At 38.0% G+C, this 27,088-nt stretch overlaps 1 protein-coding gene across 3 annotated transcripts; it reads left to right on the forward strand.

Moving 5' to 3' along the window:
- Nucleotides 1-6: 6 nt before the first annotated feature.
- C27H12orf54 (chromosome 27 C12orf54 homolog) lies at nucleotides 7-26,938 on the forward strand. 3 transcript variants are annotated; one of them, XM_038577499.1, is made up of 9 exons: nucleotides 7-138; nucleotides 793-902; nucleotides 7,001-7,031; nucleotides 7,503-7,541; nucleotides 10,955-10,987; nucleotides 13,057-13,081; nucleotides 14,754-14,802; nucleotides 25,488-25,658; nucleotides 26,734-26,938. In XM_038577499.1, exons 2-8 carry the CDS (start codon nucleotides 850-852, stop codon nucleotides 25,579-25,581), a joined length of 324 nt encoding a protein of 107 aa, XP_038433427.1. In that variant the 5' UTR covers nucleotides 7-138; nucleotides 793-849; the 3' UTR covers nucleotides 25,582-25,658; nucleotides 26,734-26,938. The 3 variants fall into 3 exon arrangements, with proteins under 3 accessions (XP_038433427.1, XP_038433428.1, XP_038433426.1); XM_038577498.1 differs by having other exon boundaries at nucleotides 15-396; XM_038577500.1 differs by lacking the exon at nucleotides 7,503-7,541 and having other exon boundaries at nucleotides 13-396.
- Nucleotides 26,939-27,088: the final 150 nt, after the last annotated feature.

A 27,088-nucleotide genomic window follows, 5' to 3' on the forward strand; every position in this document is an offset into this window, starting at 1 on the left:
GCTGAAGTCACAGAGAGTTGAAAAGGGCAAGATGGATAAGGAATAGATGAGATGAGGGTGTTGTGAGATGGGGCTCAAATAGAAAAAATTCTAGGAGGAAAGGGGTGGGGTGAAGTACAACTTGGGAAGCCCAGCTGGGTAACTTTCTGAGCATAACTGGCCTAGTTCTGACTTGAGTTTAGAAGTGGAGAAGAATGGGAGGGGGGAAACTAGGAGGCAACTTTTCAGAGGAGGGTTTAACTCTTGTCTAGGTCACAGCTTTAGCATCTCAGCTTCATGTCTTTTTGACACCATCAACTATAAGGTTCCCCTCCTCTACAAAAGCACTTGAAGGCTAGAGCTGATAGACTTCCAGCCTGTAGAGCTACCCTTAGTTAACCATGAAGATTCTGTGAGGTAGGGGGAGAGGGAATTTTCCTATCTTAAATTCATTATGCACTACTTCCTATCCTTGCCTTAGAGCCCACCTTCACCTCAAGGAGTCTCTAGCCAGCAACTTAGCCCCAATCTCAGCCAGCTTTATTTTTTAGTCAGGTTGTTTTCACCTACTTGCTCACTGGAATTTATGTTCTTACTGAAAAAAAAGGGGAGAGGCTTACCTGGGGTTACACTTTCTTACTCTCACCCTTATCTTTCTTTACATATATGTGCACACATATACCCACTGACCCATTCAAAACACAGATGCTTCAGGAATTACGGAGACCTCTGCCCTGACAGTTCTCTAGTAGCTAAGTGCTCCTCTTCTCACTATACACCTGTCTCTCCCCTCTATCATTTGTGCCTTCCCAGGGCCTAGAGAGATCTCCATCTTCAGCTCCAGAGTTTCTGGTTTCTGTTCAAGGACAAATGGCACAGCATATCTTCCAAGATCAAGAGCAAAGGACATCTGGGCAGAATAGGTAAATGGAGCTAATGATGATCTTCAAAAGTTTTTAGATTAGATATGCTGTATGGGACACAAACTGGCATTGTCACCTGTCTCCCAACCCCCTTCTGGCTGCACCTATTATCTGACAGAGAAAGATGGGGACTTTCATGTGTCCTCTCTCTTTGCCACCTCCTCAATGGAAGGAACATTAGTAGATCTTTGTCATTCCAATTTAGAGGGTGGGCATCAATCTGAAATACCTCTTAGAGTCATTTAGGTATATAACCTAGGGACATTTATTTATCCCAGTGTAAACTTTTGCTAGAAGTCCTTATATCATCTATAAATAAATTAAGGCCATCCATCCAAAACCATGTGTCCCTTGGACTAGGGTAGAGAGGAGGGCCGGAATCTGCCCCATGAGACTGAGTATGAGACCCGGCAATGTTATCCATAAAGTTGAAAGAAAGGAGGCTTACTGTGAGCTTATGGGCCAAAAGCTTCAGCAAAGAATTAGGACTTGGCTTGGGTTTTTGAGGCATGCAGATGTTTTGAGATAAAGAGTTTGCAGGAATTCAGGAAGAGAGTCAATGTATCTTCAAGCTATCTTTAATTAAAGTGCTCAGAATAGTAAACTGGATCTCAACTCGGAGAGCCAGTGAGAAACTGAGAAGCCTGAAACTTGTAGGAAGATGGAAACCTGTTCTAAGGATATGATGTCTCTTGCAGACAGCTGCAGGAGTATAAGGAGAAAATAATGAGTAGATATTGGAGTCTCTAAGAGTTCTATATGAGAAAGCACATAAACATGAGAGACCTGACTTCTCAGCTGACAATAGATGTTCTGGCAGTGGGAATGAGCAAGACACTGAAAAACAGAAATAATAATATTTAAAACGAACTTTATAGTTACAAAGGCCTTCATATAATACAACTCCAAACTACCCTCTCAGCAAATTTCAAGTATACAATACAGTATTATTTATAGTCAGCAGGCTATACATTAGATCTCTAGATTTTAGATTCCACATATAATATAGATAACATAATACTTGCCTTTCTCTGTCTGGCTTATTTCACTTAGCATAATGTCCTCCAGGTCCATCTGTGTTGTCATAAATGACAGGATTTCCTTGTTTTTTTTTTTAAAGATTTTATTTATTATTTATTCATAGACATAGAGAGAGAGAGAGAGAGAGAGAGAGAGAGGCAGAGACACACAGGCAGAGGGAGAAGCAGGCTCCGTGCTGGGAGCCTGACGCAGGACTTGATCCTGGGACTCCAGGATCGCGCCCTGGGCCAAAGGCAGGCGATAAATCGTGGAGCCACCCAGGGATCCCCTATTCCTTGTTTTTAGTATTCAATTGTATGAATATGCCACATTTTCTTTAACCACTCATCCGTCATGGACAATAGGTTGTTTCCATATCTTAGCTATTATAAATAATGCTGCAGGGATCCCTGGGTGGCGCAGCGGTTTGGCGCCTGCCTTTGGCCCAGGGCGCGATCCTGGAGACCCAGGATCGAATCCCACATCAGGCTCCTGGTGCATGGAGCCTGCTTCTCCCTCTGCCTACGTCTCTGCCTCTCTCTCTCTCTCTGTGACTATCATAAATAAATAAAAATTAAAAAAAAAAAAAATAAATAAAAAAAAAAAAAAATAAATAAATAATGCTGCAATGAACATAGGAGTGCAGGTATCTATTAAAGAAAAATAATTTCAGTTCCATTGTGTATATGTGTGTGTGTGTGTGTGTATATATCCATATATATACATATATTCCATATATATATTACACATATATGTATATATATATTCCATATATATACACACACACACACACACATATACACAATAGTGGGACTGCTGGCTTACATGGTAATTCCACTAAAAATTTTTTTCTAACACTGTTAACCATAATGTCTGTACCAATTTACATTCCCACCAACAGTGTACCAAGGTTCCCTTTTATCTACATCTTCACCAACACTTGATACCTTTTTTGAAATTGAGTTATAACCAACATAACATTTTATTGGTTTCAGGTGTAGGACAAAATGATTTGTTATTTTATATATTGTGAAATAACTGCCACAATATATCTAATTAACATATGTCCCCATACATAGTTACAAAATGTTTTTCTTTGTAAAGAGAACTTTTAAGATCTACTCAGCAGCTTTCAAATATGCAATTCAGTATCATTAACTAGTTATTATGATGTACACACAGCCCCATGACTTACTTTATAACTGAAAATTTGTACCTTTTGACCTCTTCATCCATTTCACCCACCATCTTCCCCCACTCTGGCAATCACCAATCTGTTCTCTGTATCTATGAGTTCAGTTTGGGGGTTTTTTGTGGGGGAGGGATATTTCACAGATAAGATCATATTGTATCTTTTTTTTTTTTTTTTACTTATTTCATGTATCATAATGTCAAGTTCCATCCATGTCACAAATACAAGATTTCCTTTTTTATGACTAATACTCCATTGTATAGATCTATATATAGATATCCATGTCAATATAGATCACATTTTCATTATCCATTCACCCATTGATGGATACTTAGGTTGTTTTCATATCTTGACTACTTTAAATAATGCTACAATGAACATGGAGGTCCATATATCTTTTTAATTAGTGTTTTCATTTTCTTTGGGTAAATATTAAGAAGCAGAATTGCTAGCTTATATGGTGGTTCTATTTCTAATTTTTTGAGGAACCTCCATACTGTTTTCCATCATGGCTGCACCAATTTACATTCCACCAAAAGCGCTCAAGTGTTCCCTTTTCTCCACAACCTTGCCAACACTTATTTGTCTTTTTGATAATCATTCTAACTCGTATGATCATTTTCATTTTCATTGTGGTTTTTTTTTCCTTTTACAGCATTTTTATTGTTTTTATTTTTTATTTTTTATTTATTTTTTATTTTTTTTCAAGTATGGGTGTGATTTTTATTTTATTTTTATTTATTTATTTTTTATTGGTGTTCAATTTACTAACATACAGAATAACCCCCAGTGCCCGTCACCCATTCACTCCCACCCCCCGCCCTCCTCCCCTTCTACCACCCCTAGTTCGTTTCCCAGAGTTAGCAGTCTTTACGTTCTGTCTCCCTTTCTGCTATTTCCCACACATTTCTTCTCCCTTCCCTTATATTCCCTTTCACTATTATTTATATTCCCCAAATGAATGAGAACATATAATGTTTGTCCTTCTCCGACTGACTTACTTCACTCAGCATAATACCCTCCAGTTCACTGTGGTTTTGATTTGCATTTCCCTGATGACTAATGAAGTTGAGCACTTTTCATGTACCTGTTGGCTATTTGTATGTCTTCTTTGAAATAATGTCTATTCAGATCCTTTGCCCATTTTACCATTGGGTTATTTGCTTTTTTGATACTGAGTTGTAGGAGTTTCTTACATATTTTGGATATTAGCCCCTTATCAGAGGTTTTGGATATTAGGCCCTCATTCTAGAGGCTGCCTTTTCATTTTGTTGATTTCCTTGTTGTGTAGAAAGTTATTAGTTTGATATACTCCCACTTGTTTATTTTTCTTTTTGTTGCCTGGGCTCTTGGTGTCATATCCAAAAAACTACTGCCAAAAATAATGTTGAGTTTTTCCATTTGTTTTCTTCTAGGAGCTTTACAGTTTGTCTTAAGTCTTTAATCAATGCTGGCTTGATTTTTGTACATTCTGTAAAATAAGGGCTCAATTTCATTCTTATTCATGTGGAAATCCTGCTTCCTCAAGTTTTTTTGAAAAGACCATATTTTTCCCATTTTGTATCCTTGGCTCCCTAGTCAAACATTAATTAACTACATATATGTGTGTGTGTGTGTGTGTGTGTTAATTTCTCTCTCTTGTGGTTTGTGTATCTGTTTATATGCCAATACCATAATGTTTGATAACTATACTTTTGTAATATAGCTTGAAATCAGGGATTGTGATGCCCAAGACCAAGAGTCATATGCTCTACTAACAGCCAGCCAGGTGCCCTGATATTTACATCTTTTTGTAATGTGTATCCATTAACAAATTATTGTAACTACAGTTACTCTTAGTACTCTTGGGTTTTAAATTTTATGCTAGCATTAAAAATGATTAAAGCACCACCATAATAGCACTGGAGTATTCTGAATTAGACTATATACTTATCTTCTCTATGGAGATTTACATTTGATGTTTTCATTCTGCTGTTCACCATCTTTTCATTTCAACTTGAAGAACTCCCTTTAGCACTTATTGCACACCAAGTCTGGTGGTGATAAACTTGCTTAGCTTTTGTTTGTCTGGGAAAGTCTTTGCCTCTCATTCATTTCTGGATAGTTTTGCCAGGCGAAGTATTCTTGGTTAGCAGGGTTTTTTCTCGTAATACTTTGGCTACTTCATCTTATTCCTTCCCGGCCCACAAAGTGTCTGCTGAGAAGTCAGCTGATAATCTTTTGGGTGTAGCCTTGTACATAGCAATTCACTTTTTCTTGATGCTTTCCAAATTCTGTCTTTGACTTTAGACAATTTGATTATGTCTCAGTGAAGATCTCTCAATATTCAGCCTCTTTGTGATTTTTGAGCATCATAATCAGGATGTTTATTTCCTTCCCTGGACTTAGGGATTTTTTGGGGCATTATTTTGTTAAATACGTTTTCTGCCCCTTTCTCCTTCCCTGTGATTTATGGGGTTCTCAAAATGTCTATATTGTGTTATTTGATGGTATTCCATAAGTTACAAATATTTTCTACACTCTTTTGCATTGTCTTTTTCTTTTTGTTTGTTTGGATTTCAAGTTATCTGTCTTCAAGCTTAATGATTCTTTCTTCTGCTTGAGTCTATTGTTGAAGCTCTCTATTGAATCCTTCAGTGCAGTCATCATATTCTTCAGCTCCTGAAATTATTGGGTTCTTTTTTTTAATGGTTTTTATCTCTTTGTTAATCTTTTAACTTTATGTATTGCTTTCCTGATTTCCACTAGTTGCATCCTCTTGAAGCTCACTGAGCTTCTTTAGTATGATTATTTTGAGCCATTTTCCAGGCAATTCCTAGATTTCTATTTCTTTGGGGCCCACTGCTGCAGTTTTATTTTTTTCCTTTAGTGACACTGGTTTCCTTGATTCTTTGTTCTTTGAATTCTTCTATTGCCATCTTTGCATTTAAAGAAGCAGTCCTTCCTGCCAATCTTTACTGACTGGTTTTGGGAATGAAAGACTTTCACCAGTTGGACCAGTTAAAAATGTGAGGGGTTCCTCAGACTTTTTTTTATGGATGCACTCAACCCCATCCTTTTATTTCCTCTTCAGGAGTATTTAAGATTTTCTGTCTTCTCTTGATTCTATAAAGTCAGTCTAGGTACTGAGAGCCTCCTGTTTATTTCCTCCAAGATGGTGTCCTGGAACATTCAAGATTGTTTTCCTTCTCTCATTCCTACTTAATTGAGCCAGCTGCTCATATCTACATACTGTGCAGATGCTTGCACTTGCCATCTGCAGAGGCTTGTATGCATCATCTCAGGGTGTATATAGAATTCTGGGGGCATCTGTCAGCCAGTTGAGGGGGTACATCTGCAGATAAGAAGTCCCATGGAATTCATGAGTAGTTCTCTTGGTAGAGTTCACAAACCAGGTAGTAGTAGGATCTGTAGCTGATTTTTGAGATCCATATCATAGTTTCTAGGAGTATCCATTCCCTTTCTCTGTTCCCAGATCCCCCCCAAGACTATTTAGTTGTGCCAATCATCTCAGTGACCTCGGTGGGACAAAACAGAAGTTGGCTTCTTGGGCAATGTCTCACAAGGTTCCCATGGGAGAAGTCACAAGCTGGGAGTGTCTCTCCTGACACTGAACTATGCTGTCCTTGGGGAAGGATGACATAGGCAAAGTGAAACTGTTTTTCTTACCCTCTTCAATGCATCTATTTATGGATATTTTGTTTCAGTGAGGTGCTAGAACCTCTTTGTGAGACTCCTGGTTTCCCACAGAAGTATTCACATCCATGATGGTTGTCAAAATTCATGTTTGTGTAGGGGGTATGAGGACTGGACTCTCCTTTTCTGCCATCTTGCTGACATCACACACTCGGTGCCTCATCAGATTTATATCACTTTTTCTTTCCAGAAAATCCACTGATGACACAATGAGACCAAAGGTGGGTAAGACTTCCAAGTTCCTTTGGGACTCCTGGTTCCTGCTGAAAATGCAGAAGGGACTGCAGCCAGGAGGCAAGAAAGCTGCCTAGTAAGGACCATAGCTTGGAGGACTTGGGCATTGTAATTCAGGGTGCTCTTAACTAGCTAGTGAATCTAGGTAATACTTTCAATGCTACTACTTCACTAGATAACTCTAGGAGCAGGCAGGCTATCTGGGTATTTATAAGGATAAAATATGAGTCTGTTTCTACCTGTCACCCACTAGCTAGATCAAGAGATGACAGGAGATACCACCTAAAAATGACCCCATAAGACTGAAGGGACTTTGAACTGCCTGAAAAATAGGGTGACTTCAAGTGTCCATCTCAATTTCCAAAAAAAATACCCTGTATTCTATCAGTTTCATGATGTTTTTCAGACTCTGGAAGAGTTAGGGTAATGTTCCCAAGATATATCTCTTATTTCAACAGGAAATACAGCTAACAATCACTGAAGCTCTTTGGGACCAAGTGAGTACAAAGGGGTCATCTTTTGACAGCATGTTGAGACATGGGAGAAAGGAGAGAGGAATTAAGAAAGTAATTGCTGGGATGCCTGGGTGGCTCAGTGGTTGAGTGTCTGCCTTTGGCTCAGGGCATGATTCCTAAGTCCCGGGATCGAGTCCCACATTAGGCTTCCTGCATGGAGCCTGCTTCTCCCTCTGCCTATGTATCTGCCTTTTCTCTCTGTGTCTATCATGAATAAACAAATAAAACCTTTTAAAAAAAGTAATTGCAGATTGATAGTGAAGGATCTCTATGCCTCTCTTGTCTTGTTCTATTACTCATCCAGTCCCAAATCATCAGAAACTCATGTTTGTGTACCTTGGCACCCTTCTAGATATCCACCTGTCCATTAGATAATCCCTCTCAAATATGTTTTCTCTGCCAACCTTTTAAAAAGAACTATAGAATGAATAAATCTGATCCACAAACAACCTTATGGCAACTATTGAGAAATCCATATACTTTAAATCTTGGATGAGAAGAAGGCAAAGTTACCATTTTGTTATGAAAATTATATATCTTAATTCTATTGCTGATCCAAAAGGAAGTTATTTTACCTTCAGAGCTACTCAAATTGTCTAACAAATACTTGACTGTAGCCCTTGATTCACATATCATAAACCATAATTTTCTGAAACATTCGCGCCCCCCCCCAGAATGAATTAGCTTCAAAATAAATCTCTCAAAAAATAAATGACTCACTCTGAAGAGTAGAGGTATTCATTTGAATGCCAAACTAAGTCCATTAAAAATGACGGGCACTGAGGGGGGCACGTAATGAGATGAGCACTGGGTATTATGCTATATGTTGGCAAATTGAACTCCAACAGAAAAATATACAAAAAAATTAATTTTCATATAATTGCTAGTGAGTTTCAGAGTAACATCTCCATTGCTTCTAAAGGTCTTGCCTGGAACATGATGGGATTTTATCATTAGCACAGAGGAGGATTGTTTTCTCCTACTGGTTATGGCTGGTAGGTCTATATTAAGACATTAAAGGACATCAAAACTGGATTGTCCTCCAGATATAATTTCAACATAATTTTAATATTTGGATCCCACTCTTCTTTGAATTATTTATAATAGGAAATTGCTTTAGTAAGGCATTTCTGTTGTGAATTTCTTTAGAGTATTTTAATAAAGATTCTGGAGGAGCTTGAATACTAGATTCATTCCATGGGATCAGAGGTTGCTAACAAAAATTTTTTATGCTTCAAAATGTCCTACATATTCCCAAATTTATTGACAGTAGTTTAAATGAGAATAATGGCTAACAATAGAAAACTATGCCTGGAACTTTCCTGTTCTTAAAATTTATTAGACTCAGACCTACTTTTTGTTGAAGACTTCTAAAGTGTTGAGAAGTAAAAGAATATAAGTCTGTACTTTGGATGTGAAGAATAATTGCCATTTTTGTGGTTGGGAAAAGATAGCTAAATCTCATTTCATGAAACTGATTTAAAGAGATCCAGTAAAAAAAAAAAATCCTTCGTTAAGTCAAACGTTTGATAATAAATGAAACTGCTGAATCCAATTACGAGTGTGTTTTAGAATCTGACAACTATGAGTTGAAAATAAAAAATAGGTCCACTAGGTCACCAGTGTGAATTTGTTGCCTTCAGTCTTCTTACTAAAACAATGCCATGAGCACTAAGTCTCAGAATCTAGATTATTCAGCCTTGATTTTGAAATTGCTTTATAACAGACTTAAATTTAAAGAATTTGAGAGTAGCTTCTTTTTATTCTCTAAAAACTGGTGTCTTTTCTATTTTCACAAAATGCCCTTGGTTTCCTAGCTATATAAAAATAACAAAGTGGCCAATTCTCAAACATGAAAATGTCAAATTTCACTTTATATTTGAATGGTATATTAGTGCAGAAGCTAACTATGCCCATTAGATAGCCAGAGCAAGTTGTTATGTTTATAGAACATAGACATTATTTGGAGTTTCTGATGACTTCCCCAAAATATCAACTACTTTAGCTTCCCATTCTTGACATTCTAGTATACATTAAGTATACATTCATGTATACTTAAATTCTTAGATAGAGATGGGAATTAGAAGACAATTGATCACTTTGAATCTATAAGTTTCCCTATGGAGCCAAGCAAGAAAAGACTATTAAATTAATGCCTGGATTTTTTTTATTAAAAATTTTAAAATATAAAATTTTTTTAAATGAGTAAAAGTCTCCATAGTCTCTCCTGCAAGCTCCTATTGAATATTATATGAAATGAATAATGTAATCAACTTTTTTACTCTATGATTTTCGATGACTCTTCTATAAATTTTACAGAAGAAAGCAATCTTCTTAACTAAAAATGGGTAGAATAACTATTTAATGTTCTTAAAATTATCATATTAGATAGAGTAAATTGCTTATGTAAGCATCAGAAAACCATACTGTTGGGAACCAGTACATAATTGGATACCTATGACATTAAAAAGGATGACAGTGATACAACAAAGAATGAACAAAGGCAGTAAATTGATAACTGGCACAGTCCATCCCATTGACTATTCAGCTTCCATGTGCACCAATACACACGTTGAAACTCCTGAATTCTATATTTCCACCAAACAAGATACAACTATCCATCTCAAAATCCTCATCCCTTCCCCAAAATGAAGCAACTCAGATTTCCAATAGTCATTATATCCACCCATAGCTAGGTGCAAGTGGAAATATATATTTAGTTTTACAAGACTGCCAGATCTTTTTCCAAAGTGATTATACAATTCTATACTCCTTCCAACAACGTATGAACTCTAGCTGTTCTGTACACTTACCAATATTTGGTGTTGTCCTCCTGTGTATTATAATCTAAATACAAATATGTGTTGATTTTAACAGCTATTATTGCTTCAGAACAATGACCAATTAAACAAATGAAATATAATAGTGGGTTTCATTTATATTCTTTTCACAACTCAGACTTCTTTATTTTTTTTTAATGATAGTCACACACAGAAAGAGATAGAGGCAGAGACATAGGCAGAGGGAGAGGGAGAAGCAGGATCCATGCACCGGGAGCCCGACGTGGTATTCGATCCCGGGTCTCCAGGATCACGCCCTGGGCCAAAGGCAGGCGCCAAACCGCTGCGCCACCCAGGGATCCTCGAGACTTCTTTAAATAACTTCCTGTGTTTCACTCATTTATCACATGGAAAAATGGTGGCCCAGAAGTCTACTCTATATGTAGAGTAGAAGTCACTGGGATTTATTGCTAAAGCTAGGAAGCCACACACACTACAGCCTGATAGCTGCAAGATTTTATACACACACACACACACACACACACACACATATATAGTTCCTTTATAATAAAGCCTATAATACTAATTTTTCAAAATTTTTGTGTCTTCTTTCAGGTACGAATGGCTTTTAGGGATATACAAAAGGAGGTGAGATTAAATTTCAATTCTCTAAATTTCCTGACCATATCATTTTCCTTTGCTCCCATTTTACTATACCCTACTGTGATGTTGACCCTGATTAAGGTTTTAGTTTCATCCCTTTATCTAGTGACTTCTCCCTAAAGAGCAGCATGGACTTGTCAGTTCAAGAAGCTTAGGGAAGAAAATGCTTAACAATCTCCTTGTGGAAATAGGATAACAGAGAAAGCTGTATCTATCAGAACTTCTCTCAGCAAGAATACTCTGTATGGTCATACAAAACACTGATAAGTAACTTAGTTAAGAGGAGTCACCAAGTGACATAGTAAATTTCCTTATTGGGCAAGGATGTCTACTAACTGTAAAGAAGCACAAATTAGAGGCCAGAGCTAAATGTCTTTGCTAAAGAGAAACATTCCTCTTCCTCTGCTCTTCCTCCATACAGATTTCAGTCTTTTTCCTATGCAATGATCAAATATTTTAAAAATACAGTCAAACATGTACTATTATTATTGGCCTGTCACAGACACTGGGTTATTTTATTAGCTTCCTCAAGGTGTTGATATATCTGGGTCCTACCGAGCCTGCCGTCCCACCTTTTTTTCCTGTCTGTTAGAGTGAAGAACAGGCACTATCTATCTATACAATTTCTTATCAGTAGCTACTTCTATAAGTAAACACACACCTTAGAACAAGTACTAACATTATAAAACCAAGGCAAATGAGAAAATTTTAGACAGATTTCCTTTGTTTCTCTGAGTAAAGATACAGTTTCATTAAGATTAGCATCTAAATATAATATGAGCCTCCCATGATCTTAGAAACAGTAATTCTCTCTTCCTAGTTGGCAAGAAATGATGTATAAATTAATTGAGAGGACACTGAAAATAAACTTCCTCTAATTCACTATCTGAACCACTCTTGGCCTTAGAAATGAAATATTTCTATAGTCCCAAGAAGCTATGTCTTTGTATCCTGCTGCTATGTCTGGGACTTACTCTAGGGAAAAATTATAGCAGTGTTTGCCTCCAACTGGCTGCAAGTAAAAGGAGACACTGGGTAGAGATCAGAAACTTGATATTTTTACCCAAGTTTTGCCTGAGGGTCAGGGTGTCTCCACCCTCCTAAAACTTTAGTCCCCTGATGCCTGCGTATCCTCCAGACAACATTTCAGCTAGTAAGAGGAGGAAGCCTGTCTATAAGTGGGACTTGTGTGTGTTGATTTCCACCCTCTCAGGGCCTATATATGAAGTTAAAAGTCTCATCTGATGTCCTCTATGCTGAAACTCTCTTCTCGTGCTTCATCATGGGGTCCACCAGAGAAGTCCCTTCCTTCAAAGGTCCCCAGGCTGGTAGGCAAAACAGACACCCTAGTCACAGACTTGTTAAGAACAATTTTTGTACTTAAATACTGAGAGAAGAATATCAAGCAAAAGATAGTAGGAAGATGTAGAATTAGAACGTGCTTTCTTTTTAATTAGACAAACATAAGGACCCATGCCTAGAGCACTGTTATGGAGAAAGATGATCTACCAGACTCCTGTTTGCTCATGGGTCCCAAAGTGTATCATCAACAGTTGTTTACTCTAGGATGGGTATGAATTTTTCTGAATGACTTTCACAGATACTTAAAGGTTCTCCCCTTAGAGAACCACTGGAGATGCAGTGAGGATAAAACGGTAAAAAAATGCAGCCAGGAAAGGGAGAGCAGAAAAGCCAAAAAAAAATTTAAAAGGAGAGATCACTAAATAAGCAATTATGACTACAAGTAATGAATCATGTGTCTCCCACCCTTAAAGAGGCCACACCTCATCTTATTTATTTATTCATTATTCAGTAAACATTTATTGAGCAGATGCTGTATGCAGGGCATTATGTTAGGTGGTTTGGTATGAGGGATACAAAAACAATACAAATTCTGCTTTTAGGAAACTTAGAATTTAATTGCATTCCCTAAAAGCCCATATTTCCCACATAGACATCCTACATTTGACCAAGTGTATAGCTGTTACACCAAATTTTCAGAGGAGACTGGCCTCTAAGTCTCTGATTATCTCTGAATTCTCATTATTTTTCAGCTGCAGGAAGATGCTCGGATTCGAGGTAAAAGCAGTATTCCAGGTTTGGATAAGCCAAGAGTGGTGGGAGGGAATAAGGAGGAGTTCAACCCAAAGTCTCATCTTCTCTTTGGCTAAGAGCTGGAGTTGAGATGTTCTTTTCTTTTCCCCCTTCAGCCAAGTGAAACATTGGCTTTCCTTGAACTCCCATGAGCACTGCTAGTCTTTCCTCTGTCCAACCCAATTAGCTGGACAGGTTCAGAGGGATCCTTTACCCCAATGGGATGGCAACAGAGGACCTGAGGATACTCTCAGACCTCAGTAAGACATGGCTTTTTTCAATAGAGGAGAGACAGCAAGCATAGAGGTAAGCAGCTTCCCAGCTCTGCTATATGGGCTTAGCAGGACTGGCATTGGGATTAAATAGTGGGGAGATCAGAACAGAATGCTTACTCAGAGTAGTCAAATTAAAATTCTCAAATGTCCAGATGCAAATTCTAGTGTTTAAGAAAAATAACCAAAACATCCAAAAGCCTAGAATTATAGCATAAAAGCCATATCTGGAGCTCCTTCCTTCACCCATTCAAGAAAGAATGTATAAATCGGGGCTTTCAAACCTCATTGTTTTGTACATGTATACAAACCACCTGTATACCTTGTTAAAAAGCAGATTCCAATTCTGTAGGTCTAGCATGGGCCGGAGATCCTATATTTCTAACAGGCTACCATGTGATTCCAAAACTGCTGATTCATGAATCAGACTTTGAGTATTGAGGATATAAGTAACTGAGCCCAGTAAAATATCCTCCAATGTCAGAATAAAATAAGATTTATTTCAGGGATTTCCAAGTCCCATGGAAATATTGAGGAGTCTTCAGATGTGGGTGGAGGAATCAGAGAGAGGAGGAAATCAAAAGGAAATTTCTGATTAGTCTAGAGGTCTCTCTGGGAATTAAAACTACCCTATGCTTTTCTAGCTCCTCCCCAAAACAGAGCTCATAAGAGTCCAAAATTTCTTTGATCTTTAAATATAGCCAGTCCAGAAAAAAACCCTCTGATCTTTCTCCAAGCCTAGTCAATCACCTCATTCCAGAATGTAAGAAAATATGACCAGGCAGCATCCATTATGAGATACAAAGGAAACTTGTCTTGGCTGCTGATCCTTAAGGGTCAACAGGTCAAAAGAGCTGAGCTTACCTCAGCTTCTTCTTTATCCAAGTGACCTCCAAAGAGGTCACTGCAGGGTTCTGGGAATACCCACCTGATGACCTAGAATGTAAAAATGTTGATTTATGATCCTAACTATTGCTGCTATTAGTTTTCTGCTTCCTAAAAGTGGGGGAGGAGGGGATTCAGAATAGGATGAGAATTCAAGCCTCACTGTACACATTGTCCATACAAAAAAGGAGACAAGAAGTGAGAAATCAAGGACCTGGGCTCTAGTGGAAGTGCCCTGGAATTGAGACATTTTGATAACTCCTAATGCCCAGCCCTGGTTAAACAGATCTGATGGCTATGATTCACTATGTTTTGCAAGTGACCAGATGACTGGTGCCACATTCTGCAACTGTCTGACAGATTTGTAAGTTTCTAGTTAAGTTCTAACTTCTCCTTCTTTGGCTATAGTCCAAAGTTAGGATGTGAGCAGGGTTCAGGGCCCTCAGGGAGACATTTCTAAACTCCTGTAAGAGAATGACTCCTTCATGTGTCCACCTCAGGGATGAGCAACTTCTCCATGACACCCAGGTCATCTACAGCTAGGACTGGGTAAGTAGCTCTTTTTTGATAATCCCCAAAGGAGATGGCAACCACCAAGATACGGGTATAGTGGCTAGGAATATAGCTGCCTCTGAGCCTTAAGCTTTCAGAAGCCTATACTTACAATATACATCTCTCCTAAAGGGGCAGGAGGTAGCCCCCCACTATCAAGTAGTGGTGAACTACAGAATCAGGGCTTCTTCCTCCATCCTCAGCCCCATTAGAAATACCTGTAATCTCAGGAACAGTCCTGGCCTCACCATAATAGATGTGGAGAGAGTCTCATCATTCAGTTGATGGAATAAGGGAATATAGAAAGAATGTCAGGTAAGAAAAGAAAGCACTAAAGAAGGAATAAAAAATTAGGAGTTAGAAGAAGGACTTAGAAGAATAAAATCAATAAGAATTAGAAAGTCCAATGCCCCAACATTGGGAGACGTCAATTTCTTTTCCAAAAGAAAAAGACTAGGATTGATTGGGAAGATAACAGAGTAGAAGAACCCTAAGCTCACCTCATCCCATGAATATAACTAGGTAACACGCACATTAGCATAAATAACCCAGAAAATGATCTGAAGACTAGTAGAACAAACTTCACAACTAAAGGTAGAGAAGAGGCCACATTAAAGAAGGTAGAAAGGATTAAGACACAGTTGGAAAGTGAAACAGACCATGGCTGTTCAGGTGGGAAGGGAGCTTGAGAAGGGAAAAAAACATAAGGCAGCCCAGGAATGGAGAGGATAAATTCCCATAATATTTGCCTTTGAAAGCAAGAGGGGCTGAATGCCATGAGTTCTCACAACCAGCAGGACTTAAAGCCTGGAATTTTAAAAATCAGCCAACTAAGCTCTGGGAGAGTCCAGAGGATGTTAGGAAGCCATGTTCTTAAAAAGACAGCATGACAAACAGCCTGTACAGATATAGTGTAGAACCATCAGTTTGAAAAATGCCAGGGCAGAAGGGAAAGAGAGCAACTTGTTCATCTCAGAGCAACATGGCTTGCAGAGACAGAGATCACAGAGACCTATCCAGAAACAAAGGAGCTACCAGGCTCCATTTCCCTCCCCCACTTCTCCCTCCCTGCACAAACAACAGTCATCTATGGGAACTAGCATTGGCGCCAGATACAGAGAGACAAAAGGAGACTGAGAAATAAGTTCCAAATGAAAGAATAGGACCAAACCACAGCAAGAGACCTAAGGGAAACAGATATAAGTAATATGCCTGATAGAGAATTTAGGGTAATGATCATAAAGATACTCACTGAATTTGAGAAAAATGTGCAAGTCATTAATGAGACACTTAACAAAGATTTTTTTTTTTGCTATTCTCTTTTTTTTTATTGGAGTTCAATTTGCCAACATATAGCATAACACCCACTGCTTACCCCATCAAGTTCCCCCCTCAGTGCCCGTCACCCAGTCACCCCCCACCTCCCGCCTACCTCCCTTTCCACCACCCCTTGTTCGTTTCCCAGAGTTAGGTGTCTCTCATGTTGTGTCTCCCTTTCTGATATTTTTAAAAAAGAACCAATCAGAGATCAAGAACACAATAAATGAAATTTAAAAAGCACTTGATAGAATAAACAGCAACCTAGATAAATCACAGGAACAAATTCATGACCTGGAAGACAGAGTAATGAAAAGTAATCTAGCTAAGCAAAGAAGAGAAAAGAAAATTATGCATATTGGGAATAATCTTAGAGAACTCAGTGACTCCATCAAGTGTAGTAACATTCAGAGTATAGTGATCTCAGACGAAGGGAGAAAAAGGGCAGAAATTTTTTGAAGAAACAACTAAAAACTTCCCTAACCTGGGAAAGGAAACAGATATCCAGGTCCAGGAAGCACAGAGATTCCCTAAAACATTCAATTCAAAGACATCCACACCAAGACAAATAGTAATTAAAATGGCAAAAAGTAGTGATAAAGAAAAGAGATTTTAAAGCAGCAAGATCAAAGAAGACAGTTATATACAGCTCCATAAGGCTATAAGCAGATTTTTCAGCAGAAACCTTACAAGCCAGAAGAGAGCAACATGATATATTCAAAGTGCTGAAGGGAAAAGTCTGCAGTCAAGAATATTCTATCCAGCAAGGATATCATTCAGAATGGAAGCAGAGATAAAGAGTTTCTCAGACACACAAAACCTACTGGAGTTCATAACCTCTAAACTAGCCCTACAAGAAATATTAAAGGTGACTCTTTGAGTGGAAAGAACATAATTATGTGAGAGAATGAAAAGACACAAAAGCAACAAAATAAGTATTTCTGTAAAAAAGGATTCATAAAATAAAAGAATGTAAAATATAATACCATATACCTAAGACATGGTGGTGGAGAATAGTTCAAATTTAAGTAATCATAAACTTAATATAGATTGCTATATACAAAAGATGTTATATACAAACCTAACCATAAATCAAAAACCAGTAATAGATATGCAAAGAATAGAGAGAAAGACATCCAAGCATATCACTAAAGAAAGCAAACAAACCATGAAAGAAAACAAAAGAAGGATCAGAGTAAATCTATAGAAACAAACACAAAACAAGTAATGAAATGGCAACAAATACATATCTATCAATAATTACTTTGAATGTTAATTGACTAAATGCTCCAATCAAAAGACACAGGATGACAGAGTAGGTAAAAAGAAATTAAGACTTAACTACATGCTGCCTACAAGAGGCTCATTTCAGACTAAAAGACACCCACAGATTGAAAGTAGGGCGATGGAGAAACATTTACCATGCAAATGGAAATGAAAAGAAAGCCTAGGAAGCAATACTTGTATCAAACAGACTAGACTTTTTTTTAATTATTTTTTTTAATTTTTTAAAATTTATTTATGATAGTCATACAGAGAAAGAAAGAGAGAGAGGCAGAGACATAGGCAGAGGGAGAAGCAGGCTCCATGCACCGGGAGCCTGACGTGGGATTCAATCCCGGGTCTCCAGGATCGTGCCCTGGGCCAAAGGCAGGCGCCAAACCGCTGCACCACCCAGGGATCCCTCAAACAAACTAGACTTTAAAACAAAGACTATAACAAGAGACAAAGAAGGACACTATATAATAATAAAGGGGACAATCCAACAAGATACAATAACTGCAAATATTAGGCACCTAACATGAGAGTATCCACATATATAAAACAGTTAATAACAAAGATAAAGGAAATAATAGTAATACAATGATAGTAGGGGACTTTAACGCCCCATTTACATTGACAGAGAGATCATCCAGAGTATCAGCAAGAAGACAGTGGCTTTGAATGACACACTGGACCAGGTGGATTTAACATATTCAGAACATTCCATCCAAAAAGCAGAATAGGTGATGGGCACTGTGGGGAGCACTTGACGGGATGAGCACTGGGCGATATGCTATATGTTGGCAAATTGAACTCCAATAAAAAAAAATTTAAAAACAGCAGAATATACATTTTTTTCAAGTGCACATGGAATATTCTCCAAAACACACATCACACATTAGGCCACAAAACAAGTCCCAATAAATTCAAAAAGATCAAAGTCATAACATGCATCTTTTCTGACTACAATGCTCTGAAACTAGATATCAACCACATGAAAACATCTGAGAGACCACAAAAGCATGACTTTAGACAACATGCTACTAAACAGTGAATGGGTTAACCAAGAAATCCAAAAGTAAATGGAAACAAATGCAAATGAAAACACAAGAGTCCAAAACCTCTGGGATGCAGCAAAATTGATTCTAGAAGGGCAATTTAGACAGGACTACTTCAAGAAGCAAGAAAAATCTCAAATAAACAACCTAACCTTACACCTAAAGAAGCTAGAACAAGAACAACAAATAAAATCTAAGAGCAGCATAAGGAAGGAAATAAAAAAGATTACAGAAGAACTAAATGATATGAAACTAAAAAAAAAAATTTTTTTTAAAAAGGGACCGTATCAATGAAACCAGGACTTAATTCTTAGAAAAGATCAACAAAATTGATAGAGCTCTAGCGAGGCTCCTGAAAAAAAGAAAACTCAAAAACAAAATCACCAATGAAAGAGGAGCTATTAACAACCATCAACCACATAAATACAAACAATTGCAACAGATTATGAAAACCTATATATCAACAAAATGGGCAACTTAGAAGAAATGGATAAATTCCTAGAAACACAATCTACCAAACTACCAAAACTAAAGCAGAGAGAAATAGAAAATTTGAACAAATTACCAGCAATAAAACTGATTCAGTAATCAATTCCCCAAAAACAAAATTCTAGGAACAGATGGCTTCATGGGTAAATTCTACCAAATATTTAAAAAAGAGTTGCTAACTATTCTTCAACTATTCCAAAAAAAATAGAAGAGTAAAAAAAAAAAAAATTCAAATTCATTCCAAGAGGTCAATATCACCCTGATACCAAAACCAGATAAAGACACCACAAAAAAAGAAAAAATACAGGCAAATATCTCTCATGAATATAGATGCAAAAATCCTCAATAAAATATTAGCAAACTGAATCCAACAAAAATTTTTAAAAATTACACACCATGATCAAATGGGATTTATTCCCGGATGCAAAGCTGGTTCAGTATTCACAAAACAATCCATGTGATATGTCACATCAATAAGAAAGGATAAAAACCATATTATCATTTTAACAAATGCAGAAAAATCATTTGATGAAGGATAACATCCGTTCATGCCAAAACCCTTTGCAAAGCAGGTCTAAAGGAAACATAACTCAACATAATAAACGCCTAATATGAAAAACCCACGGCAACATCTCACTCTATGGTGATAAAACTGAGAGCTTTTCCCCAAATGTCAGAAACAAGACAAAAGTATCCATTCTCACTGCTTCCATTCAACATAGTTCTGGAAGTCCTAGCTACAGCAATTAGACAACATAAAGAAATAAAAGGCATCCAGATTGCTAAGGAAGAAGTAAAATTCTCACTATTTGTAAATGACATATAAGAAAGAACCTTACAGACTCCACCAAAAAAAAAAAAAAATAGAACTGATACATGAATTCAGTAAAGTCTCAGGATACAAAATCAATGTACAGAAATCTGATACATTTCTCTACACTAATAATAAAGCAGCAGAAAGAAATTAAGAAAATAATCCCCTTTACAATTGCACCAAAAAACAAGAAAATATCTAGGAATAAACTTAACAAGAGGTGAAAAACCTGCACTCTGAAAACTATAGAACACTGATAAAAGAAATTCAAGATGATAAAGAAATGGAAAGACATTACATGTTCATGGGTTAGAAAAAAGAATATTCTTAAAATTCTACACATTTAATCTACATATTTAATGCAACACCTATCAAAATGCCAACAGCATTTTTCACAGAACTAGAACAAACAATCCTAAAATTTGTATAGAACCGCAAAAGACTCCAAATAGCCAAAGCAATCTTGAAAAAGAAAAGCAATGCTGGGAACATCACAATTCCAGACTTGAAGTTAAATTGCAAAGCTGTAGTTATCAAATAATGTAGTACTGGAACAAAAATAGACACATAGATCAACAGAATAGAAAACCCAGAAATAAACCCACAATTATATGGGCAATTAATCGTCAACAAAGGAGCATAAATATACAATGGGAAAAAAGAGTCTCTTCAACAAATGGTGTTGGGAAAACTGGACACCTACATCTAAAGGAATGAAACTAGACCACTTTCTTTCACCATGCACACACAAAAAAAGACTCCAAATGGGGAAGATCTATGGGGCACTTGGGTGGCTCAGTCGGTTATGCATCCAACTCTTGATTTCAGCTCAGGTCATGATCTAAGGTTGTGACACTAAACTATACTTTGAGCTCCATGCTGGGCATGGAGCCTGCTTAAGATTCCCTCTCTCCCTCTGCCCCTACCCCCACAAAATGGATTAAAGACCTAAATGTGAGCCTTAAAACCACAAAAGTCCTTTTTTTTTAATAAATTTATTTTTTATTGGTGTTCAATTTGCCAATATATAGAATAACACCCAGTGCTCATCCCGTCAAGTGCCCCCCTCAGTGCCCATCACCCAGTCACCCCCACCCCCTGCCCACCTCCCCTTCCACCCCCCCTAGTTCGTTTCCCAGAGTTAGGAGTCTCTCATGTTCTGTCTCCCTTTCTGATATTTCCCACTCATTTTTTCTCCTTTCCCCTTTATTCCCTTTCACTATTTTTTATATTCCCCAAATGAATGAGACCATATAATGTTTGTCCTTCTCCGATTGACTTATTTCACTCAGCATAATACCCTCCAGTTCCATCCACGTTGAAGCAAATGCTGGGTATTTGTCGTTTCTAATGGCTGAGTAATATTCCATTGTATACATAAACCACATCTTCTTTATCCATTCATCTTTCGATGGACACCGAGGCTCCTTCCACAGTTTGGCTATTGTGGACATTGCTGCTAGAAACATTGGGGTGCAGGTGTCCCGGTGTTTCATTGCATCTGTATCTTTGGGGTAAATCTCCAGCAGTGCAATTGCTGGGTCATAGGGCACATCTATTTTTAAATCTTTGAGGAACCTCCAAACCGTTTTACAGAGTGGCTGCACCAGTTCACGTTCCCACCAACAGTGTAAGAGGGTTCCCCTTTCTCTACATCCTCTCCAACATTTGTGGTTTCCTGCCTTGTTAATTTTCCCCATTCTCACTGGTGTGACGTGGTATCTCATTGTGGTTTTGATTTGTATTTCCCTGATGGCAAGTGATGTGGAGCATTTTCTCATGTGCTTGTTAGCCATGTCTATGTCTTCCTCTGTGAGATTTCTGTTCAAGTCTTTTGCCCATTTCATGATTGGATTGTTTGTTTCTTTGCTGTTGAGTTTAATAAGTTCTTTATAGATCTTGGAAACCAGCCCTTTATCTGATACGTCATTTGCAAATATCTTCTCCCATTCTGTAGGTTGTCTTTGAGTTTTGTTGACTGTATCTTTTACTGTGCAAAAGCTTCTTATCTTGATGAAGTCCTAATAGTTCATTTTTCCTTTTGTTTCCCTTGCCTTCATGGATGTATCTTGCAAGAAGTTACTGTGGCCAAGTTCAAAAAGGGTGTTGCCTGTGTTCTCCTCTAGGATTTTGATGGAATCTTGTCTCACATTAAGATCTTTCAACCATTTTGAGTTTATCTACCACAAAAGTCCTTGAAGAGAGCAAAGGCAGTTACTTCTGACATCGGCCACAGCAATGTTTTTCTAGATATGTCTTCTAAGGCAAGGAAAATAAAAGCAAAAACAATCGTTACTACATCAAAATAAAAAGCTCTGCACAAAGGAGGAAACAATAAAACTAAAAGGCAACATACGGAATGAGAGAAGATATTTGTAAATGACACATCTGACAAAAGGTTACTATATAAAATATATAAAGAACTTACACAACTCAACACCCAAAAACACAAATAATGCAATTTAAAAATGGGCAGAAGACATGAACAAATATATCTCTAAAGAAGACATACAGATGCCTAACAGACACATGAAAAGAAGCTCAACATCACTCATCATCAGGAAAATACAAATCAAAACTACAATAAGTACAGATCTTTCATCTCTTTGGTTAGGTTTATTCCTAAGTATCTTGTGTTTTTTGGTGCAATTTTAAGGGATTTATTCCTTGGTTACTCTTTCTTCTGCCTCATTGTTAGTGAGGCAATGCAACTGACTTCTGTGTATTGATTTTATATCTTGCGACTTTGCTGAATTCTTGGATCAGTTCTAGAAATGCTGGGGTGGAGTCTTTTGGGTTTTCCACATAGAGTATCATGTAGTCCACAACGAGTGAAAGTTTGAGCTCTTCTTTGTTGATCTGGATGCCTTTCATTTCTTTTTGTCATCTGATTGCTGAGGTTGGGCCTTCCAGTACTATGTTGAACAACAGTGGTGAGAGTGGACATCCCTGTCATGTTCCTGATCTTTGGGGAAAAGTTCTAAAATTAACAATTCAGAAAACAACAGATGTTAACAAGGATGTAGAAAAAGGGGAACCCTCCTACACTGTCCGTGGGAATACAAACTTACCAGCTACTCAGCCCATATAATTGTGGGTTTACTCTGGAAAACAGCATGGAAGCTTCTCAAAAAGTTAAAAATAGAACTACCTATGATCCAGCAATTGCACTACTAGGTATTTATCCAAAGGATACATACTAGAGTGATTTGAAGAGGCACATGCACCCCAATATTTATAGCAGAAATGTCCACAATTACCAAAATATGGAAAGAGCCCAGATGTCCATCAACAGATGAATAAGGAAGATGTGGTATACACACACACGCATGCATGCACACCCAATAGAGTATTACTTAACCATCAGAAAGGAATGAAATATTGCCATTTGCAAACACCTGGATGGAACTAGAGGGTATTACTCTAAGTGAAATAAGTCATTCAGAGAAAGATAAATACCATATGATTTCACTCATACATGGAATTTAAGAAACAAAACAGGTGAACATAGGGGAAGGGAAGTAAAAATAAAGGAAGATGAAAACAGAGAGGGAGGCAAACCATAAGAGACTCTTAACTATAGGAAACATACTGAGGGTTACTGGAAGGGAGGAGGGTGGGGGGATGGGATAACTGGGTTATGGGCATTCAGGAGGGCACTTGAAGTAATGAGCACTAGGTACTGTATGCAGCTAATGAATCACTAAATTCTACACCCCTGAAACTAATCATACAGTATATGTTAACTAAATTGAATTTAAATAAAAATTTTTAAAAACTAAGATGAGAAACAACAGGTTGGTGAAGATGTGGAGAAAGGGGAACCCTCTTACACTGTTGGTGGCAATACAAACTGGTGTAGCCACTTGGAAAACAGGATGGAGGTTCTGCAAAAAGCTAAAAATAGAACTGCCCTAGATCCAGCAATTGCACTACTAGGTATTTACCCAAAGAACCAAAAATACTGATGCAAAGGAGCACATGCACCCTGATGTTTATAACGGCATCATCAATAACAGCCAAATTACAAAAAGAGCCCAAAAGGCCACTGACTGATGAATGGATAAAGAAGACGTGGTGTATATACCTACAATGGAATATTACTAAGCATCAAAAAATGAAATCTTGGTATTTGCAACAACATAGATGGAGTTAGGGCAGCCCCGGTGGCGCAGCGGTTTAGCGCCGCCTGCAGCCTGGGGTGTGATCCTGGAGACCTGGGATCGAGTCCCACATCCGGCTTCCTGCATGGAGCCTGCTTCTTCCTCTGCCTGTGTCTCTGCCTCTCTCTCTCTCTCTCTCTGAATAAATAAATAAATAAATCTTTAAAAAAGAACATAGATGGAGTTATAATACTAAGCAAAATAAGTCAGAGAAAGACAAATGACATATGATTTCGCTCATATATGGAATTTAAGAAACAAAACAAACAAGTAAAGGACTAAGAGAGAGAAAGACAAACCAAGAATCTGATTCTTAGCTATAGAGAAAAATACGGAAGGTTACCAGAGGTGATGAATGAAATAGGTGATGGGGACTAAAAACTATATATATTATGATGATAAGACAAAAAAGACTAGGGGAGGGAAAGATCAGGCTACAACACAGAGGTTTAATTTAGACATTAGGAATAGCCTCTCAATAATGACAACTAAGAAAAAAGAGGACTGGATAGTCAAAAAAGATGGCAGCATGTTTTGCAGAGGAGTTCAGACACACTTTTATTTTAAAAGTCAGTAGGATATGTTTCAGATATGGTCCTTCATGAACCAGGAAATGAAGGTGAACTTCCTCCCTGATCTCTGTTTGAACCATTTTGGCCCTTTCTCAGTTAGCTATAGTGAAATAAAAACAATTCCTCTTAAAGAGATAGAGCATTATACTTTAAACTTATCAGTGCTAAAACCAGGAAATGGGGGGCACCTGGGTGGCTCAGTCCGTGAAGCGTCTGCCTTCAGCTCAGGTCATGATCCCAGGGTCCTGGGATCAAGTCCCGTATCAGGCTCCCCACTATTCTCCTTCTCCCTCTGCTATTCCCTCTGCTTGTGCTCTCTAGCTACCTCTCTCTGTGTGTCAAATAAATAAATAAAATCTTTTTTTAAAAAAAGTATTAAAAACCTGAGAGGAATAACTGACAGGTAATCTCTACTCACATACATTTTAAATGTAATTATTATAAACCTTTACATATGAGGGGCACTTTAGTTTGGTCATAACCATATTCAGGGTGCCTGGCTGGCTCAGTTCATTGGGCATCCAACTTTTGATTTTGGTTCAGGTCATGATCTCAGGGTCATCAGATCAAGCCCCATGCCAGACTCCATGCTTAGTGGAGTCTGCTTCTCTTCCCCTCCCTTTACCCCTCCCCATGCACTGTCTCTCTCTTTCTCTCTCTCCTTCTCTCAAATAAATAAATCTTTCAAAAAACATATTTGACCTAGGTTTTTACTTAATTTTAATATTTCTCTGAGGCAAGCATGAAGAATTGTCCTTTCTTGATGAAGACACAAGCTCTGATAAGCTATGACACTACATTTTCTAAGACCTGGCAAGGGCTATTTCCTGTGGGACACATGATCATCAGAGAATTGCAACTCCCAGAGCATTAGTAATGCCCATTTCTGTGAAATGTGATAATAAAATCCCTAAGGACAGTGGAGGCCAGGGCAGGGGGGAATGGTGGGAAAGGATGGGATCTCTCCCTCTCTCATATATTCACAACTTTCTCTTATTTGGTACAGAAGTGTCGGGCCTCCAAATTCTGGGATGACCCTAAATTTGAGAAGCACTGGAGAGCTGCCATCAAGGGTCCACCCCCACAACCTAAGAAGATAGTTCTCTGATAGATCAGCTTGCTACCCTGGACCCTAACCCTACAATCAAGAGAGGAAAGCCTCTTCTGCTTCTGCCAGGTGTTTCACCCACATGATCTTTCCCGTGAGCTCCACTCTGTCCATTCTTACATAGTCAGGAAACCAGGCTTCATGGATCTTCACTCTAACATGGCAGGGCAGCATCAAACCAAGCAGGTGTGCTCCAATACAAGGGACAAGGAGTAAAAGAGTGGAAGGCTGAGGGCAGGGCCAAGTCATGATTTCTTGTCTCTCTGATCAAAGTATGTCAGGTGTGGATGGTTCCATATAGGGAAAATCATGGAGAGACAAGTATGGGATAAAGAGATGGAAAGGTAAGAAAGTTTAAAAACTTACTAAGAAATGTGCAGCATATTATTCCCTTCTGCAAAGTACTCTGGAATCCTGAATTACCTCTGTGGCTTAATTCAGACTCAAGAGTTAAACACAATAGGTCCATAATAGACTACATTGCCAAGATTTTCATTACTAAAGTACTTGAGTGTGCCCTCAAAGGCATTGCTTGAGTGACGTATGACACATACTGTGCATATGACACAGTTCCCTACTCTCTAGTTTCATCTGATACCTAATATCATTTAGAGAAGGTGACTCTCAGACACTTACCTGTGGCATATACTAAGCTAGCCACACTCTCTATATGGCCTGTGTTGGGAATTCCTTTCAAGAAAGAGCCTGAGTGATGGGTGACGAAGAAAGTGGGCTTATCTGCATGTGTCTAAATACAGTAACTGTATTTCCTTGAATAGTCCCCTTTAAATACTTTATCTCATATTTATCCCCCATATATCAGCAAAATACACAGGTTTCCAATATTTTGGCAAAAAAGAATGCAGCTTTCTGAAAGAACACATACACGTACAAAAACTCTGTCATCATTCAAAATTCAATTTGGTTCAGAAATTAAGGCAGGGAGCTTCCTTTTCCTCCAGTAAAACATAGGCAGCAATGTAGGACAGCAAAGAGTGAACACTACATAGAAAGATGGTATACAACCAGTATACTTCATCCCTTGCCTCATGTTGGATATCTTGGGACAGGGTCATCAAAGCAGTGCCACCTGCCTAGTGAACCAAATTTCTTTCATTTCCATTCATGTGACTACGACATCTAGGGCACAGCTTTAGTTACCTGAAGAAGAGAAGTCATTAGCAGACATCACCACTGCCCAGAAGTAAAAGTGATACTCATGGGCAGAGACTCCAGGATCTATGGCTGCACCTGGGAACTTGGAAATCAAATGAAACCCAAGCACATCACAATCACCAAGCAAAGAAACCAGCAAACAACTGATAAAATAAATGTGATACAAAAGACAATTTACTTTATTGATCTTTACTGGGTAATAGAATATAGACACTGGATGTCCAAGGCTGGTTCATAAAACAACACTGTAGATTAGGGAAAGATATGGATTATAAGGTCACAAACCCATTTTGACTTTGTCTAAGTTATTCTGCTTTAGTGGG

This window comes from Canis lupus, chromosome 27 (genome assembly GCF_011100685.1).
Source record: "Canis lupus familiaris isolate Mischka breed German Shepherd chromosome 27, alternate assembly UU_Cfam_GSD_1.0, whole genome shotgun sequence".
In the NCBI taxonomy this organism is placed as follows: domain Eukaryota; kingdom Metazoa; phylum Chordata; class Mammalia; order Carnivora; family Canidae; genus Canis; species Canis lupus.